The sequence below is a fragment of the Erythrolamprus reginae genome, chromosome 9 (genome assembly GCF_031021105.1).
Source record: "Erythrolamprus reginae isolate rEryReg1 chromosome 9, rEryReg1.hap1, whole genome shotgun sequence".
Lineage (NCBI taxonomy): Eukaryota > Metazoa > Chordata > Lepidosauria > Squamata > Dipsadidae > Erythrolamprus > Erythrolamprus reginae.
In genome coordinates this window covers 4480723-4498135 of record NC_091958.1, presented here as the reverse complement: position 1 = coordinate 4498135, position 17413 = coordinate 4480723, and the positions used below count along the sequence as shown (strand labels likewise).

At 42.5% G+C, this 17413-nt stretch overlaps 1 protein-coding gene across 1 annotated transcript; it reads right to left on the bottom strand.

Annotated features, from left to right (window-relative positions):
- Window positions 1-376: 376 nt before the first annotated feature.
- Window positions 377-7783, bottom strand: SDR42E1 (short chain dehydrogenase/reductase family 42E, member 1). Its single transcript, XM_070761908.1, has 3 exons — window positions 7437-7783; window positions 5373-5461; window positions 377-4114 (listed from the first exon to the last, which is right to left on the bottom strand). The coding sequence occupies exons 2-3, from the start codon at window positions 5438-5440 to the stop codon at window positions 3013-3015; spliced, it is 1170 nt and encodes a 389-aa protein (XP_070618009.1). The 5' UTR covers window positions 5441-5461; window positions 7437-7783; the 3' UTR covers window positions 377-3012.
- Between the last annotated feature and the right edge of the window lie 9630 nt (window positions 7784-17413).

The window sequence follows — 17413 nt, the reverse complement described above, 5'->3', positions numbered from 1 at the left end:
GTCCTGGTTTTGTGTATTCTTTCCATCAGCCCCAAATTGGTTTCCTGTATGATGTGATGAAGTAAATCTCCAAAGAGGCACAATATTATTATTATTATTATTATTATTATTATTATTATTATTATTATTATTATCATTGTTGTTGCCATCATTGCTGCTGTTGTTGTTATTATTATTATTATTAATAATAATTTATTAGATTTGTATGCTGCTCTTCTCTGAAGACTCAGAGCGGTTCCTGAAGCATATAATAATTCCCACTCTTCAACCAGGTCCACCTAAGTCCCAAGAGAAGGAAAGGTAGGACATAAAAGCCTTCTGTAAGGTCCTGCCTCTCCCCCTTATTCAAGAAAGTAAAGACTCTTGAAACTTGGCATTTCAAAAGGAACCTTTTATTGAACAGGGGGTGACAGCAGGATGAATTAAAAGCAAGCTCTGAGATTCCCCAGGCAATACTAGTAGAATAAAAGGAGTTAGGAATCCCTCCCAACAGTCTGATTTGGATTCAGACAATCCACAGGTTTGAAGATGTTATTGAGAACTTGAGAACTGATAAAGGAAGTTTCTCAGGGTAATCTTCTGTTGGCTTTCAGGCGATGCAACCCACATGGCCCACAAATTTCATAGGGACAAGCACCAGATTTTCTTGGAAGAAAAGAAAGGATGAAAGAGAATGCTTTAATATTGGGTCTAATTGTGTCTTTGGATTTTGCGTTGTCATAGTTTCATCCCCAAATTCTAATCCGTGTAACTGCTATCAATTTAGCCCTTTTTTTTTACACAAATTGTGTCATTCTCTTTGAGGACTCGATGTGTTTTACAAGATCTGTCATTTTTCTTCTCTGTCATGGACTATAATGGTACGTGAGAATAATCTTGGGGGATTGATGTTAGAACCTGTCCAAAATTAGCTATATACCAAGTACCACCCTATAATCTGCTACATGGAAGGACAGTGTGGATATCTTTAAAAAAATCTCCAAGAAGTGCTTCTAAATTATATATACAGATGTCTTTAGAGGCTAAATGTGTTGGGAAGAGACCAGGGGACTCTACAGGTTTTGATGAGGAGGTCAAAGGACATTTGAAAGACAGCAGTGTCAAAGCCATTCTGGATTGGTATCAATGAAATTTGACGCCATGTCTCCAGTCAAGAGTTGAGCTCAAGTTGATGGAATCTTTATCTTTTTACAACCAGAGCTCTAAGGAAAAGCACCTATTGGAGATAAGCCCATTATTAATGAAAGGAAACCTTGACATTATATGTCAGAGGTTTTCAATGTTGGCAACTTTTAAGACTTGTGGACTTCAACTCCAGCATAGCTGGCTGGAGAATTCTGGGAGTTAAAGTCCACGAGCCTTTGAGTTGCCAAGTTTGGGGACCCCTGTTATATGCTCTATGAGTGATGGCGAACCTATGGCACGGGTGCCACAGGTGGCACGCGGAGCTATATCTGCTGGCATGAGTCGTTGCCCTATCTCAACTCCAACGTGCATGTGTGTGTCGGCCAGGTGATTTTTGGCTCACACAGAGGCTCTGGGAGGGTGTTTTTGGCTTCCAGAGAGCCTCCGGGGGAATGGGGGAGGGCGTTTTTACCCTCCCACAGCTCCATGGAAGCCTTTGGAGCCTAAGGAGGGTGAAACATGAGCTTACTGAGCCCACCATAAGTTGGGAGACAGGCCGTTTCCAGCCTCCAGGGGGCCTTCAGAGGATGTGTGGGAAGCTGTTTTCACCCTCCCTGTGTATTGAATTATTGGTGTGGGCACTCGTACATGCGTGATAGCACTCGCGCATACTCTTTCGGCACCTGAGGGAAAAAAGGTTTGCCATCACTGCTCTAGCAAAATGTGTTTGCAAAGTTGATTTAGCTTTCAAGCAGCAGATGTCACTCTACACATTTTCATGCTAGGAAGAATACCCGTTTCATTCCATCTCTCCCTCTCTCGCTCTCTTTCTCTCTCTCCCTGCTCTGGTTTGCTGCTTACAATTTGATATTTCTCAGCTTGATTTTCTCAAGATCTCAGAATCTTCTCTGAAGACCACATGGGACAGAGAAATGAAGTGATGGTTTATTAGGTCTTTCATGTGGCAAAGAGGAATATTTGTAAGTCAGGATTGAAATGAAGATGTTGTGGCCTGCCCGCATCCCGCACAGCTGGTCACAAATGCAGAGGACCAGGAGATGATTTGGGCAAGGCCAGTTCATCCCATGCACCTGGTACCTGAGTCCGACAGTGGGGAGGGCTTGGTGCCAGAGGTTGAAAGCCAACCAGGACCTTCTGCACCTCCTCAGTTTGAGCTGAGTGTCTCAGGGGAAGCGGAGGAGCCTCTGCTTGATGCTAAGGCACGCAGGGCTGTTAGCAGGCATGACTGGCTCTGTAGGAGGAGGTCTCCTCGTGAGTAGAACTGCAGGCTAATTGGCCACGCCCTGAGACTATTTAAAGCGTAAGCACATGGAGTCACTTGCTGGAGACAATGTGGTTGGTTCACTTATTTAAAATAGGTTGTCCTTCTCCTTTCTGTGACAGCACCCCAAATATTGAAAGACTGCTATCATGTCTTTCCTGGTCCTTCTCTTCACTAGACTAGCTCTGTCCAGTTCCTGTAACCGTTCACCATATGTTTTAGCCTCCAGTCCCCTCATCATCCTGGTTGCTCTTCTCTGAACTTTTTCTAGAGTCTCAACATCTTTTTTATAGTGTGGTGACTGAAAGAACCAAGCTCAGAGTATGCACGCATGCTATACTTGGGCCAAGTAAAAAAAGGTCTAGAAATGTATTTGCAAGAATGGTTCCCGGAAGAAACTCAACAGTTGTGAGTTGAGTGGCTGAGTGACAAATCCATCGTCTGGTGTCGGCGTTCACACACAAAAGTAGGTGTTTTATTCATTAAGTAGCAACAAACTCACAATCTGGACCCTTTCCTGAAAAAGAAGAGGGTTCAAGTTCAATAAAAGCCAGCCTTTCAGGGTAGTTCAAAATCCGAAGTACCAACACCACGTTTGAGGAGCTTCAAAAGAAACTCCAAGAAAATGTTGGCAACCACAAAAGGACCATCACTGCCGCAAGAGAGACCAGGGCTGCATTTCTGACAAAGTGTTTTTCTGAGTGTTTCTTTTGGCCATGTCCATGGCTTCGGAACCACTCCACCACTTCACACAGGTCGTAATGCTGAGGTTCGTAGTCCAGCTCCCTTCTAGCTTTGGCTAAGTTGAAAAAATGGGTCACACCAGTTTTGTAAACTTCGGTGCGAGTAAGGAGGGGCTGAAAGTTATAGAGGCGTCCCACTGCAACGTGGACCAGTTCTGTAACAAAGGCAAAGAAGTAAACAAGTGACAGCGGGAGGCGGAGAGACGGGTAGGTGTATCCTAAACCTTCTACCAAAGGCCGGAAGAATTCAAAATTATTGATTGGCCTCCCGTCAGATATGAAGTAGGCTTGGCCAGCAGCCGTATGGTTTTTGGTGGCACCCAGAGCCTCTCCTGCTAAAATATGAGCTTGCACCAGGTTGTCTACATGTACAAAGTCCACCAGGCTGCTGGGATCCCCGTACACACACCGGAACCATCCCTGCTCAATGTAATTGACAATCCTTGGAAGGTGCCTCTGTTCTCCTGGTCCATAAATGCCAGCAGGTCTTAGGACACAGGTCCTCAAAATTCCCTGACCGTCCCTTAGGGCTGTCCCATTGGCCTCCAGAACTTTCATTTCAGCCAAAGCTTTGGTCTTTGAGTAATGGTCAGGGTAAAGAGATAGGGGTAAATAAGGCCAAGATTCATCTCCATTTTCTATGACCTGACCTCCAAAGATTACATTGTAGGTGCTGGTGTATATAAGTTTGGAGATTCCAACTTTCCTGCAAGATTCAATGACGTTGTCGGTTCCTTTGACGTTCACCTCTTCGATACGTTTTGGGTTGAGCTGCTCCCGGCCAGACATTCCATAGGAAGCAATGTGGAAGACACAGGACACACCCTGGAGAGCGTCTTCCACTTTCTGGATCGCACGGATGTCACCCTGCACAAATGTCACACCTTTGGGCATCTCTTGGGTAGGCTTGGAAATATCAAACAGGACCACGCCCACATTGCTCTTGGCTAAGGCTGAACCCAACCTGGAACACAACAAGAAATACAGGTGCTGAGGACAAGAATGAGGGTTGCAACTGTTGAGCAGCAGATCAGCCAATTAAAGCTACTGTTCATTAAGTGGATAGGGCTGGCGTGTTATTCTGTTAGGAGATAAAGACCAAAACTGTAGAAGTGGTTCTTTGTTTATTAAGCTCCTTCACACAGCAATGGAGACTGACACACATGGAGGGGGAGGGAAATAGAGAGAGATGAGAACATAAGAACCTAAGAAGAGCCCTGCTGAATCAGGCCAAAGCCCATCGAGTCCAGCATTCTGTGTCCCACAGTGGGCCACCAATTGGCCATGGAGATCTTGAGCAGAAATAGAAGGCAAGACCCTCCCTTTCCCCTGACCTCCAACAAATGGTACTCAAGGGAATCCTGTCTGCCTCAACCAACATAGAGGCGGCACATGGACATCGATTTCTATAACCACCGATACACTTGGCATCCATGAATCTGTCTAATCCTGCCTTGAAGCTATTCAGGCTGACAGCTGTCACGATCTCTTCTGGAAGTGAATTCTATCAACCAAGGACCCTCTGGGTGAAGAAATATTTCCCTTGATTTGTCCTCACTTTCTTACCTATGAGCTTTAGGGAGGGCCCCCTTGTCTTAGTATTGTGTGATAGAGAAAATAATTTTTCTCTATCCACCTTTTCTATCCCATGCATGATTTTATACACTTCGATCAAGTCACCCCTTAAACACCGTCTTTCAAGGCTGAAGAGACCAAGAGATGAGAGAGAGAGAGAATTGGATGGATGGATATAGATAGATAGATAGATAGATAGATAGATGATAGATGATAGATGATAGATGATAGATAGATAGATAGATAGATAGATAGATGATAGATGATAGATAGATAGATAGATAGAGAGAGAGAGAGAGAGAGAGAGAGATAGATAGGTAATAGCTAGCTAAATAGCTAGGCAGCTAGGTAGCTAGAGAGACAGAGATGGAGGCTGGATAGAAATTGTCTGTCTGTCTGTCTGTCTGTCTGTCTGTCTCTATCTATCTATCTATCTATCTATCTATCTATCTATCTATCTATCTATCTATCTATCTATCTATCTATTTGATTGTTATGCCACCCTTCTCCTGGGCGTAATGTTTGTATGTGTACTAAACATGAGCCAATTTGGATGCATAAGTACAATTTTCCAAAGGCTGTAATTACTAACAATGCAATTTATTCGCAAACAAAGAAGTGTAATTCTTCATGAAACAAATACTAACCGAAAACCAAAATATCCACTTCCACCCGTAATTAGGACAGTGTCCTTGCTGGGATTCTCTCTTTCCATGTCTCCGCCCACAATCCTAAACTATAAAGGAAGAAAAAGCATTGTATAATCTTATGAACAAAATAGACAAGCCATAATTTTTTTGGGGGGGGGTTGTATTTTATTCTAGGTTTATGTTTTTTATTGCTTCTTTTGAATCCAAAGCATTTTAGCAATCAGTAACATGACTCTCTGGTTTTAAAAACCTTGTCTTCAGCCAATTTCCCCCCAAACTTTAAGCGAGCTGAACTCCTATTGAGGTGAGCCACATTATTTAGGTTTATATAAAATCTCATCTGTTTAATGTTTACATGCCCTAAGTGCACAGAATTAATTTCATTTTCATTTTTCATTTTATTGGATTTGTATGCCGCCCCTCTCCGTAGACTCGGGGCGGCTAACAACAGTAATAAAAACAACGTGCGACAATCCAATACTAAAAAGCTAAAAACCCTTATTTTAAAAGCCAATCATACATACAAACGTACCATACATAAATTGTGGAGGCCGAGGGGGAAAGAATATCTTAATTCCCCCATGCCTGACGACACAGGGGGGTTTTAAGAAGCTTGCGAAAGGCAAGAAGGGTGGGAGCTATTCTAATCTCTGGGGGGAGTTGGTTCCAGAGGGCCGGGGCTGCCACAGAGAAGGCTCTTCCCCTGGGTCCTGCCAAACGACATTGTTTAGTTGACGGGACCCGGAGAAGGCCAGCTCTGTGGGACCTAACCGGTTGCTGGGATTCGTGCGGCAGAAGGCGGTCCCTGAGATAACCTGGTCCGATGCCATGAAGGGCTTTATAGGTCATAACCAACACTTTGAATTGTGACCGGAAACTGATCGGCAACCAATGCAGACTGCGGAGTGTTGGTGTGACATGGGTATATTTGGGAAAGCCCATGATTGCTCTCGCAGCTGCATTCTGCACGATCTGAAGTTTCCGAACACTTTTCAAAGGTAGCCCCATGTAGAGAGCGTTACAGTAGTCGAGCCTCGAGGTGATGAGGGCATGAGTGACTGTGAGCAGTGACCCCTGGTCCAAATAGAGCCGCAACTGGTGCACCAGGTGAACCTGGGCAAACGCCCCCCTCGCCACAGCTGAAAGATGTTTCTCTAATGTGAGCTGTGGATCGAGGAGACGCCCAAGTTGCGGACCCTCTCTGAGGGGGTTAATAATCCCCCCCCAGGGTAAGGGATGGACAGATGGAATTGTCTTTGGGAGGCAAAACCCACAGCCACTCTGTCTTATCAGGGTTGAGTTTGAGTCTGTTGACACCCATCCAGGCCCCAACAGCCTCCAGGCACCAGCACATCACATCCACTGCTTCACTGACTGGACTTTGCTGTGGGGACTATTCAGCATGTGATTTCAACATTATTATTGATCTACCTTTGGATCCAAAGTCTTCAGTTCTTGGCCAAGAATTTGCACTTCACTAAAAAAACTGGACAATTTTTAAAAATGATCTCCTGATTGCTATGATGATCATTAAGTGTTGTACTTCATGATTCTTGACAAATGTATCTTTTAAAAAAATGTACATTGATAGCATATGCACCAAAGACAAATTCTGTGTGTGTCCAATCACACCTGGCCAATAAAGAATTCTACCCTACCCTATTTTAAATGAATTGGATCCTGGGAACATTTATTCAAATGGGACATCCCTAAGGAGGAAGAGTCTAGACAGGATCTCCTGTTGTTCTCCACAAGCAATAGTCTTTGGGGATGATGAAAAATGTAGTCCAGTTTGGAGACACTGATTTGGGGGAAAGGCATTTCAGGCTAGAAAAAACCAATGTGGTATCTCACAGGGTTTTGAAATGACACCAACCCTGGTAGTAGTAGCTTGGGGGAAAGGTATTTCAGGCCAGAAGAAACCAATGTGGTATCTCACAGCGTTTTGAAATGACACCAACCATGATAGTAATAGCTGGAGCCAAGTCTCAAACATCTAGAGAACATCGAACTATCTTCTTTCTCCTGCCCTATCAACAGGGCCAACCATAAGTTGCTTACCTTTTAGACACTGGAAGCGATGGGACCTGTGGTCCAAGAAGTGCGTCTGGAAGACGCTGAGGCTCTTGCCTTCCCCCGGGCTGTGGATAATAGGTGTTGCAGTCGCGCGCGTTTGGCGAAACAGGAGTGCCGGCCTCCCAAACTTTCCCTTCGCTTTCACACGGGCTGTCTCCGCCCCTTCTTCTGATGTGAGGCGGATCCCGTCGCTCGCCCCACATTACGCATCTCCAGCCTACAGGCGGGGCATCTTCACCTCCCTTTTGCGGGGCATCCAAAGCCCGTCCCTGCTTTCAGCGCAGCGAAGTCGCCGGGTTAAAAAAACAACAACCCTCGGGCGCTTGATCCATCGGAAGAAAGAAACTTTCGCTCCGCGCATCCGACTCTCTCTCGCGCGCTTTCCGAGTGGGGTTTTAGGATCTGGGGAGGGGGGGGTCCGACATAGCGCCTTCCAGCCAACGCGTGTGAGTTCCGTACAACAAGATGTCAGAGCGCGCAGACCGGGAGTCGTACGGCCGAAGGGTTGGAGGAAGATGCCCGGTTGGCGCTACTCCTTTTGCGCTCTTGAGTTGCAGTTCTAAAGGTTGCAATCCTCCTTCCGTCTCGACCCGTTCCGAAGAAGTTGGGTGATTTTTTCCCACCCCTTCCTTGATCCTTCTCCAGATCTTTAGAATAGAATGATACATAAGTCCACTGGTGTGCATTTCGTCCCCTGTCCAATTGTCTTTCCTTTCATCATATATATTTCTTTCTTTCATATATCCTCTCCTCCAAGTTCACTTTACCCTTATATATATTACTACATGTCTATTTTTCATCCTATGTATTTGTGTATTGGACAAATGAATAAATAAAAAATAGGAATGGGAATAGGAATGGAAGGGTAGGGAAGAGCAGAGCAGAACAACAGGACAGAACAAAATAGCAATAGCATTCAGACTTATATGGTGGTACCTCTACCCAAGAAGCCTCTACTTACAAACATTTCTAGATAAGAAATGGGTGTTCAAGATTTTTTTTTTTGCTGCTTCTCAAGAACCATTTTCCACTTACAAACCGGAGCCTCCGAAACTGTAACTGGAAAAGGCAGGGAGAAGCCTCTGTGGGGCCTCTCTAAGAATCTCTTGGGAGGAAACAGGGCTTGGAAAGGCATCGAGAAGCCTCTGCGGGGCCTCTCTAGGAATCTCCTGGCAGGAAATTGGGCTGGTAAAGGTGGGGAGAAGCCTCCATGGGGCCTCTCTAGGAATCTCCTGGGAGGAAACAGGGCTGGAAAAGGCAGAAAGAAGCCTCCATGGGGCCTCTCTAGGAATCTCCTGGGAGGAAACAGGGCCGGAAAAGGCAGGGAGAAACCTCCATGGGGCCTCTCTAGGTATCTCCTGGGAGGAAACCGGGCTGGAAAAGGCAGGAAGAAGCCTCCGTGGGGCCTCTCTAGGAATCTCCTGGGAGGAAACAGGGCTGGAAAAGGCGGGGAGAAGCCTCCATGGGGCCTCTCTAGGAATCTCCTGGGAGGAAACAGGGCCGGAAAAGGCAGGAAGAAGCCTCCGAGGGGCTTCCCTAGGAATCTCCTGGGAGGAATCAGGGTTTCCACCCTCCCTGTGTTTTCCCCAATTGCACACATTATTTGCTTTTACATTGATTCTTATGGGAAAAATTGCTTCTTCTTGCAAACTTTTCTACTTAAGAACCTGGTCACGGAACAATGAAGTTCCTAAGTACTGTACTCCAAATATAGAATGAAGGAGAAATTTCGTGACCATGAGAACAATAAATCAGTAAACCTTCCAAAAATTGTGAATCCTCTATTGCTGGAGGTTTTTGACAAGGCTGCATTTGTCCTGACAGGTATAGGCTCTCGTCTCGAACAGGGATTTGGACAAGATGATCTCCAGAAGTCCCTTTCAACTCTATTCCATGTGCTCTCCCACCCACAAAATGTTCTTGCGATAGGTGGCGATATTGCACCGAGTCACACCTGCTTGTTTTTCTTCCTTCTTAGCAAGTAGAGAACAGCTTTCGCAACCCTGATGAATTTTATTTTATTTATTTATTTATTTTGTCCAATACACAATGAGGATTTAGTGGGTATATGTATATATATATATATCTATATACACATAGTAAAATAGGTTATAGAGGAGATAATCATAGTAAAATATGTCTAAGAAAGAATAGAAAAGAAGATATAGTAATAGAACATATCAATGAAAGAATAGAAGAAGAGATATAGGAATGGAAGAAAGGTATAGGAGATATAGGAGAGCAATAGGACAGGGGACGGAAGGCACTCTAGTGCACTTGTACTCGCCCCTTACTGACCTCTTAGGAATCTGGAGAGGTCAACCATGGATAATCTAAGGGTAAAGTGTTGTGGGTTTGGGGATGACACTATGAAGTCTGGTAATGAGTTCCACGCTTCGACAACTCGGTTACTGAAGTTGTATTTTTTACAGTCAAGTTTGGAGCGGTTAATATTAAGTTTAAATCTGTTGTGTGCTCTTGTGCTGTTGTGGTTGAAGCTGAAGTAGTCGCCGACAGGCAGGACGTTGCAGCATATGATCTTGTGGGCAATACTTAGATCTTGTTTAAGGCGTCTTAGTTCTAGACTTTCTAGGGCCAGGATTGAAAGTCTAGTCTCGTAGGGTATTCTATTTCGAGTGGAGGAGTGAAGGGCTCTTCTGGTGAAGTATCTTTGGACATTTTCAAGGGTGTTAATGTCTGAGATGTGATATGGGTTCCAAACGGATGAGCTGTATTCGAGGATGGGTCTGGCAAACGTTTTGTAAGCTCTGGTAAGTAGTGTGAGATTGCCAGAGCAGAAGCTACGTAGGATTAGGTTTACAACTCTTGAAGCCTTCTTAGCTATGTTGTTGCAGTGGGCTTTGGCACTTAAATATTTTGTTGTTAGTATACCTAGGTCTTTACCCGAGTGGGGATTATCTGTGATAATTTGATTATTCAGTTCGTATTTGGAGTTCAGATTCTTCTTCCCAATGTGTAGGACAGAGCATTTGCTAGTTGAGATTTGGAGTTGCCATGTGTTAGACCACTCAGAAACAGCGTCAAGGTCTTTTTGGAGAGTAGTTGTGTTATCGGTGGTGTTGAAGAGTTTTACATCATTGGCGAAGAGGACACAGTTGCTTGTGATGTAATCGCAAAGGTCATTGATATAGAGAATGAAGAGCGTTGGTCCCAGTACACTACCTTGGGGAACACTGCTTCTAACTGGGATGAGGGCCTTCAGCTCCTAAAATTGGCTGGAGAATTCTGGGAGCTGAAATCCGCCTATCTTAAAAGTTGCCAAAACTGAGAAACATTCCTCTAGAACAGGAACAGGCAAAGTTGTCTCTTCTATGATGTGGACTTCAACTCCCAGAATTCCTGAGCTAGCATGATTGGCTCAGGAATTCGGGGAGTTGAAGTCCACAAATCATAGAAGAGCCACGCCTGCTCTAGAATGTTGTCCCTGGAGGGCCAAGCACCAAGGAATGAAACAAAACTAGTTATTTTGTTTGCATTTTCTTAAATGCAAACAAAATTGTCCTATTTGCAATGGTTTAATTGGCAGGGTTCAAATTCTACAAGGAAATTTCCTGGTTTGAAAGACTCACGGTGCCCTTCAAGGAGTAATATGACCCATTTTCAAAAGATAAAGCTTTGTTTTGAAAGAAATGCATAGCGTCTCGAGGGCTTTTGAGATTTTCCCTTCCCCCCTCTGTTCTGAAACCTCTGTTGATCAGTTTCCTTAGGAGACAAAACATATCCACCCTCCAGGTCTGGATCTATAAAAAGAAGCAGATTTTATTTTCTAGTTCATTTGAACGGTGCATATTTACACTTGCCTTTCCAGAGGAAAAAAACACCAGGATCTATCTATCTATCTATCTATCTATCTATCTATCTATCTATCTATCTATCTATCTATCTATCTATAATCTATCTATCTATCTATCTATCTATCTATCTATCTATCTATCTATCTATCTAACTATCTATATCTATTATCTATCTATCTATCTATCTATCTATCTATCTATCTATCTATCTATCTATCTATCTATCTATCTATCTATCTATCTTTATTTATTTATTTATTTATTTTGTCCAATACAGAATAATACACAATGAAGGTTATAGAGTATATAGTAGAGAAAATATATGAAATATAGGAGAGACTATAGGACGGGACGGAAGGCACTTTAATGCGCTTATGTACACCCCTTACTGACCTCTTAGGAATCTGGAGCGGTCAACTGTATACATTCTAAGGGAAAAAATGTTGGGGGTTAGGGGATGATACTACAGAGTCCGGTAATGAGTTCCATGCTTCGACAACCCGATTACTAAAGTCATATTTTTTACAGTGAAGTTTGGAGTGATTAATATTAAGCTTGAATCTGTTGTGTGCTCTTGTGTTGTTGTGGTTGAAGCTGAAGTAGTCTTTGACAGGCAGGACATTGCAGCATATAATCTTGTGGGCAATACTTAGATCATGTTAAAGGCATCGTAGTTCTAAGCTTTCAAGACCCAGCATTGTAGACTTTCCTTACTGGTAAACTATACTGCTCAAAAAATAATAATTAAAGGGAACACTCAAAGAACCCATCCTAGATCTGAATGAATGAAATATTCTCATCAAATACTTTGTTCTGTACAAAGTTGAATGTGCACAACTGCAGGTGAAATCGATTGTCAATCAGTGTTGCTTCCTAACTGGGCAGTTTGATTTTTTATTTATATTGTGTTGTTTAAGTGTTCCCTTTATTTTTTGGAGCAGTGTATCCCCCCCCCCCCCTGAAAATCTGAGTAAAAGGAACATTGAACATCATCACCATCTCTTCTGAGCCATAGGAACAGAGTCAATAGTATCTTTTTGTCAATTGTATCTTTGAGTCAATGGCATCTTTTTACACTTGCCGTACAGGACGGCGGATGGAAGCACATGGCACCCTGCAAGTAAAAATGCTTTCCAGTGGTTTGCTGACTCCAACTGGCTTAAGATAGCCAACAGGAGTGACAACATATCTAATTATATCAAACCAACATCAGAACAGATTAATGGAGGAAGGAGCAGATTAATGGTGGACCTTGTAAACGTTAGTTGATAGTTTGGAATTTTCAGGCAGGGAAAACAATTGACACTAAAAATCTTTTAGACCTTGTACAGTATTGCAAAGTTTAAAAGAAAACAAAGAAAAAGCTTACTCCCAGCAGAAGCCTTCTGAATCCTCAAACTAAGTAAATTTTAGAACCGTCTGATATTTGTCTTGGATCTTAAATCTTTATAGTATTTGGATTGGTTCCATCTTGAAGATTACTGTTTATTCTGCTGCACTAGGCTGTGACATTACCTTCCTTCTTCCTTTCCTTCATAATAATAATAATATTTATTTATTTATTTATTATTTGGATTTGTATGCCGCCCCTCTCCGAAGACTCGGGGCGGCTCACAACAAATGAAAAACAATCCAATACAATCCAATTAATTAAAATATTATAAGTTTAAGAAAATCCCCTATACTAACATACACACATACAGGCATACCATATATAACTTCAACATGCCCAGGGGGAGATGTTTAGTTTCCCAATAATAATAATAATAATAATAATAATAATAATAATAATAATAATAATATAACAACAATAAGAATAAGAATAAGAATAAGAATAAGAATAAGAATAAGAATAAGAATAAGAATAAGAATAAGAATAAGAATAAGAATAAGAATAAGAATAAGAATAAGAATAAGAATAAGGAGAATAATAATGCAAGAACTACCATTTACCAGTGGCAAAGAACTGGTGGGATCATAAGCCTGAAAAAGTGGTCGAAAATGAGCAAGCAAAACTACTGTCGGACTTCCGACTTCAGACCGACTGAATTCTGAAACATAACACATCAGACATCCTGATTGTGGAGAAAAAGAAAGTATGGATCATCGACATCGCAATCCCAGGGGACAGCAGAATTGAGGAGAAGCAGCTAGAGAAATTAGTGAAATACGAAGATCTAAAAATCGAGCTGCAATGACTGTGGCATAAGCCCGTGAAAGTGGTCCCAGTGGTACTTGGCACGCTGGGCACAGGGCCAAAGGATCTCAGCGGACATTTGAAAACCATTGGAATTGACAAAATCTCCATCTGCCAATTGCAAAAGGTTGCTTTACTGGGATAATCTATAATTCGCCGCTACATCACGCAGTCTTAGGTGCTTGGGAAGCACCCGACTGGTGATGAAATACGAAATCCAGCATAGTGATCTTGTTTGCTGTGTTGTATTGACATAATAATAGTAATAGTAATAGTAATAAACATTTATTTATAACGCCTTTTTAACAAAAGGCATGACAGCAAACCATATACTGTACAAGGACAGTATACAATACACACACTTAGCTAAAACAAAACTAAAACTACAAACCATGTTAAAACCATTCCCAACCTCTCAGATATCCGCCCCTCTTCCTCATCCCCAGAATGACAGGAAAGTTCTTGACTTATGACCACGATTGAAATCCAATGTTTGCTCACCTGAACGCTTAGCCCTAGGTAGGTAAGATATGGGATTGTACTCTGAAAAGGTGGTAGGACGCTTCCTGGATTGTTTCGCCGTCTTCGGTTCTTGTGATGATGGATTTTTACAATATTCTAGCAGGAATTCTTTTTGCCGTTTGAAGGTAGAGGAGATATTATCTTCGATCGTTTGCAAATAAATTAATTTCCTCCCCACCCCATCTTTCTTGAGGCTGGGCCAGGTTTTTTTCTGCACCATTAAACCCATATGGAAGTCATTTGTTGAGATGGGCAAATTCCATCTCTGTGCATTGTGGGATGTTGACCCACCACCTACAAACCTCCTTGTGAAAGTTGCTTTGGGAGGGTTTGTCTAAGCCAGGTGTAGATGGAGAAGATGGGATGTTCTCTTTTGATGTGGAGGCCTCCTTAGCGAAAAAGAAGAAGAAAGACAGAACCTAATCTGATTTCATTTACATTGAGCTGGGAGCCGGTTGAATAAATCTGCTTTGTAGTGTGTTTCCCTATGGACGGTATTTAATCTTCCCTCCTTTGCGGCATTAAAGCTACGGTGCGTGGACCACAGATTTTAGATCTGAGACTTTTAAAAGATTGTGCAGCTATTGTTGAGAAGAAGGCTTGAAGGAAACTAGGCCTTGAGCTGTCCGTCAGATCTCTATCTTCTATGTCTTGCAAGCTTATTTTTCATTAGTTTATCTCGCCCTCTTTGAAAGCCATCAGATAATACGGAGTCAGAGTGGGAATCCCAGATGTTAATAATATGCCGAGCAATTGGGGGAGTTCGGTTCTCTTCATTATGAACTTCCTGCTAATCAAGTCTACAGGATAATCTACCGAGCTTGCCAAATTCTTCCCGTAGAGCCTCGAACTGAAAGCAGAGATAATAATTTAATAATAATAATTTATTAGATTTGTATGCTGCCCCCTCTCCGGAGACTCGGAGTGGCTCACAACAGTCACAACCATATACAAATCTAATATTTAAAAAGAAACAAAACATTTCCAAATGTAAAATAATGCACTTGGGGAAAAGGAATCCTCAATCTGAGTATTGTATTGGCAGTTCTGTTTTAGCAAAAACTTCAGAAGAAAAGGATTTAGGGATAGTGATTTCTGACAGTCTCAAAATGGGTGAGCAGTGTGGTCGGGCGGTAGGGAAAGCAAGTAGGATGCTTGGCTGCATAGCTAGAGGTATAACAAGCAGGAAGAGGGAGATTATGATCCCGCTATATAGAGTGCTGGTGAGACCACATTTGGAATACTGTGTCCAGTTCTGGAGACCTCACCTACAAAAAGATATTGACAAAATTGAATGGGTCCAAAGACGGGCTACAAGAATGGTGGAAGGTCTTAAGCATAAAACTGATCAGGAAAGACTTAATGAACTCAATCTGTATAGTCTGGAGGACAGAAGGAAAAGGGGGGACATGATCGAAACATTTAAATATGTTAAAGGGTTAAATAAGGTCCAGGAGGGAAGTGATTTTAATAGAAAGTGAACACAAGAACAAGGGGACACAATCTGAAGTTAGTTGGGGGAAAGATCAAAAGCAACATGAGAAAATATTATTTTACTGAAAGAGTAGTAGATCCTTGGAACAAACTTCCAGCAGACGTGGTTGGTAAATCCACAGTAACTGAATTTAAACATGCCTGGGATAAACATATATCCTAAGATAAAATACAGAAAATAGTATAAGGGCAGACTAGATGGACCATGAGGTCTTTTTCTGCCGCCAGACTTCTATGTTTCTATGTTTCTATTTTAAAAAAACCATCATTAAGAACCGTTCAATACAATCATACCATTCATAAAACTATATGTGCTCAGGGGTATCTCAGCTACTCCATGCCTGGCGACAAAGGTGGGTCTTAAATAACTTGCGAATGGCAAGGAGGGTGGGGGCCATTCTGATCTCCGGGGGGCAGTTGATTCCAGAGGGCTGGGGTCGCCACAGAGAAGGCTCTTCCCCTGGGGCCAGCCAGACGACATTGTTTAGTCGACGGGGCCCGGAGAAGGCCAACTCTGTGGGGCCTTATCGGTCGCTGGGATTCGTGCGGCAGAAGGCGGTTCCGAAGGTATTCTGGTCCAATGCCCTGTAGGGCTTTATAAGTCATAACCAACACTTTGATCCTGAGATCCTGAGTAGACCAAGTAGGAAATAAAACCTCGAAAGCATGGGGAAGAATGTCTTTCTACTTTGACAAAGCATTTTTTTGCCAGTTATAATAACATTGTGCCTTTCCTGCCAGCTGGGAGAACATGAGTTGTGCTATTGACCTTTCTTTGATTACAACAATTCCTCGCAACAAATTCTGAATCTTGCCAAGGTAAATATTCTGATTGGGGAGGATAAATAATCACACCCACTGCTTGAAGTTCAGGTGGGTAGACAGGTTTTTAATCCTTTAATAGCTAAGTGGGTGAGGTCCTTATTTATTTTGGGTGGTTTTTTTTGTTAAAGCGTCGGGTGTCACTTTTTTTGCTGTTTGAAGAATCTTAGCAACAACCAAACAAATGCCATATGCAGTTAAGAAGGAAGGAAGGAAATTAAATTGCTAGTCCAATTGTCTACTTTCCTTGATATATACATCTACATCTACATACATACATACATACATACATACATACATACATACATACATACATATACATGTATGTACATGCACACACACATACACACAAAAACCCCTACCTGTGTGTTTCCATCCAATGCAGGGTAAAAATAAAACCTCCTTGAGGTTTCCATGAAAGAACAGCCAGTTTAGTTTAGTAAATAAGACACCAGGCTAGAAAATGGTAGACTGGGAGTTGTAGTTCCACCTTAGGCATGAAAGCTGCTTCGATGACTTTGGGCCCATCACCAGGAAATAGAAATAGAGAATTGTAGTTCCGCCTTAGCTATGAAAGCCGACTGGGTGACTTTGGGCCAGTCATCAGGAGATGAAGAGTTCCAGTTCTGCCTTACCATGAAAGCTAACTCAGTGACTTTGGGCCAAAGTCTTTCATCCCAACCTCACAGGGTTATTACTGGGGAGAAAATAGCAGGAGGAAGGAATATCAGATATGTTCTCCCGCTTATCTTATTGGCAAAAATAATAAAGGTGGCATAAAAATAAATATAAATCTAACAAATCAATACTGATTGCTACATATCAGTACCATGGATAGAGCCAAATACATCAAGGGTAGTTTCATCAGGCAAAATCAGGTTGACCAACTGACTGGATTTGGAAAAAAAAGATTGCTAGGAGCAATCTGTAAAAAGCCACATCTGGACAATTTGTAACAGTATCTGGAATCGCCAAATCAGTTCTATCAGTGCGGTTTTATTAACTAAGTTAGGCCTACTTGATCTGGCTTATTTGAGATGTGCAAAAGCCTGCATGACCAGTTATTGGACAGCAAGATGGTTGACAGTCTAAACCAGTGATGGCGAACCTAT